Source organism: Poecilia reticulata, linkage group LG12, assembly GCF_000633615.1.
Source record: "Poecilia reticulata strain Guanapo linkage group LG12, Guppy_female_1.0+MT, whole genome shotgun sequence".
NCBI lineage: Eukaryota > Metazoa > Chordata > Actinopteri > Cyprinodontiformes > Poeciliidae > Poecilia > Poecilia reticulata.
In genome coordinates, this window is record NC_024342.1 from 24,448,956 (window position 1) to 24,451,966 (window position 3,011).

The 3,011-nt window shown below is 35.2% G+C and overlaps 1 protein-coding gene across 1 annotated transcript in view; it reads right to left on the minus strand.

The window, feature by feature from the left end:
• phf24 (PHD finger protein 24) overlaps positions 1 to 3,011 on the minus strand; it is a 14,239-nt gene that overhangs the window by 3,985 nt on the left and 7,243 nt on the right. Inside the window, exons 3-4 of the mRNA XM_017307738.1 lie at positions 2,241 to 2,454; positions 988 to 1,151 (exon numbers count right to left, since the gene is read on the minus strand). Coding sequence (XP_017163227.1) covers positions 988 to 1,151; positions 2,241 to 2,454 — 378 coding nt within the window. The remainder of the gene's footprint in view (positions 1 to 987; positions 1,152 to 2,240; positions 2,455 to 3,011) is intronic.

Below are 3,011 nucleotides of genomic sequence, written 5' to 3' on the forward strand. Positions count from 1 at the left end.
CACACACACACACACACACACAGAAGAACATATTTGAACTGGTTTTACAAGAGAAATGATGAAATTCACTGGCAGTTTCATTTCTGACTTTTAAATATTTATCAGATTCAAACATCTGTTTTATTGGTTCTATAACCTGATCTGAACTAAATTGAATTAAAGTGATTATTAATTTTTTCTATTTTAATTGAACTGAACTGACTTGATTAAATTCAACATAGTTGATAGACTGAGCCATATGTTTTGACTAAACCCCTTATTGAAGGAAGATATCTGTTTTTAAATGACATAAATGTGAAATGCTGGAAAGTCAAATATGAATGAAAATAATAATACCCAYKTGGTGATTATTGCTAGTGATTAACGTTTTTTAGGATTGTGTTTCTTGTGCCAATTTTACTAGAAAAACTTTTTTTTTTTTTAACTGCTTGTCGAAAGTAAATGACAACATCTTTAAAGTAATCCAGGCTGTTATAAAGACAAAAAAAACAAGTGAGTTTAAAAATCTGAAATTATGAAAAGACCAAACAATAAAAAAAAAAACATGTTACCATAGTGAAAAAAAATTAAGAATGAAATGAAATAATGAAATGAAGTGTTAAAGATGAGGTGATAACTTAGTGGCAAACTTTACTGAAACGCACTGYTGGCTAAACGTTCTGTATGCCAATTTTATTTGAATAGCTAAACAAAATAAGTATCAAATCAATAAGCTAAGCTTTATTTTAGGTAGCCCTCTGCTTTGTGCTGAGCAGAGAGATTGTGTCTGTGTGCTAAGAGCACTTTAGTGACAACAGACATTATGATTTATGACACAGGAATGAAGCAGATTTAACGACTGCTTCTTTCTCTCCATCTCTGTTCCAGTACTTGAAGCAGTTCACCCCTTTTTCTTTTTTTTCTGGCTGCACCAGCTGCTGTCTGCATGCAGATGAGAGCCTAACTCCCCAGACTGCTGCCTTTAGTAGCRAGGCGTWGAGCTCTCACCTCACATTGCAGGATTGAGGATCTTTGAGCTTGTGGAACCAGGACTGCTGGGCCTGGCGGCATTCTGCTCTGGTGACCACGTCGTCTTTTTCCGTGACCAGTCCTTGAAAAACCGCTCTTGCCTTGTTTCTCTCCTTAGCGCTCAACAGACGCACCAGTGAGTTCTAAAARAAGAAATAAACRAAGAAAAGAAATTCACAACAGCGCAAGCAAACTGAACATGGACACTATGTACTTGCTTATATTAATAAAAATTATTCCGACCACGCATAYCGTATATACATATTTTTCTGCATTTGCCTGCCAAAGGCATTATTTAGAGTTTTTGCCAAAATCATTTGCAATCACATTAGTACTGACTGATATAATCTGCAAGCACCGTTTTACCTTCCAGTACCATAGAAAAACAGTACATAAAATGCAACAGCAATCTGACTGGTGTTAAATCTGAACKTTGATTGTCAGTGATGATAAAACTACAAAATAATGCAGATGCATTAAAGCCACAATTTGATTAAATAATATCAATTCCTTTTAAATCACATAATTTCTAATAGATGTTATTTTGTGTAAAATGTTACAATAGGGGAGGCTGGGGTAAGAGGAGCCAGTACTCGTATTTATAGTATATACATTTATATATTTCAGAATATTGTTCATCCCTTCAGACAACCAGAACTATTTTGATAATGAAAGATGTTCAAAAGAAGTTGTCTCATTCCRCAATTTACCTCATAAATGGATTAAGTTTAGCTCAACTTACYCCAAAGCCTCTATTTTGACTTTATTTGTGTCCACAGGTAAAATGACACACTTTTATCTTCGGTTTATGATCTCATGTTGGAACTCATACATGGCACAATTTATATGTAGAACAAAATGGAAATATATCTATTATAGTCCAAAAACAGTCCTTACAAAACGTATGATTGAATAAATTTATTTGTAAGAATTAACAGTCTAACAACTTTACCAATGGTTCACTTCACCGAATCAATGAAAAGATGGCTTCCTCTTAACTATTTGGTCACATGATCAATGTTTTCTACCATTTCCTAGATTTGACTCAACTTATCCCAACTTAGCTACTACATTGATATTCTAAATGTCTTTATTATTGYTGGTGTGATATTGTGCACACTGTTTTACATTGGGGTTTAATAGAAATGCCCCCATAATGGAATATTTGCAGTTATTTCTATTCTATTCTATTCAATTCCAATATATGTTTCTCCACCATCCAAATACTATACCTCAGTCCTGAAATTCCTTAGAACAGCCAGCGACTCAAAGTAGAGAAAGTCTGACCATTCGATGTGACCCTTCTTCTCAGGATCCAGAGAAGCAAACTGGGCTAAGACCTCCTCCTCTTGCTCATCACTCAGGTCCTTCTCAAACTGCTGCTTGGATACAAAGTGGCGGTACTGCAGCAGCTCATCTGACACCAGGCATGACTCTACAACGGCAAGGAGCAATTCATCACATCACAGTAAATTAGTCACCCACTGGTCTTCCAGATATAATTAGTTTAGGATGACTCATGGGCAGAGAAGACGGGACCACCTATGCCCGTCATCCTGCAGAGCTTTAGGATAACGAGGAAAAAAACTGAGATCTGAGAAAAATCGAAAAAGAATTTCAACTCATCCTATAGATTAACTCGACACAGGCTGACGTTTCCATACTTATTTTTGTTAAATATGATGTCATCGTCAGAATTTAATACGGTAGATTAGTCTTGACAACTTATACACATCACCAGAATCTGACAGATATGGCTCCTTACACAATATRCATATCCTTTTCCACATTTTGGAAACTTAAATATATCTTACTGGGATTTATGTGATGGAGCAACACAAATAAGAAAAATAAATAGAAGTGGAAAGAAAAGGACACAAAGTATTATTTTTTCCAATTACAAAATTCTGCAACAAAACACACAATTTTTAAGAACCACTTTTTGTAATGTGCAGATTACAACAGTGCCAGATTCTTGGAGTGTATACAGCTAACGACAGAGT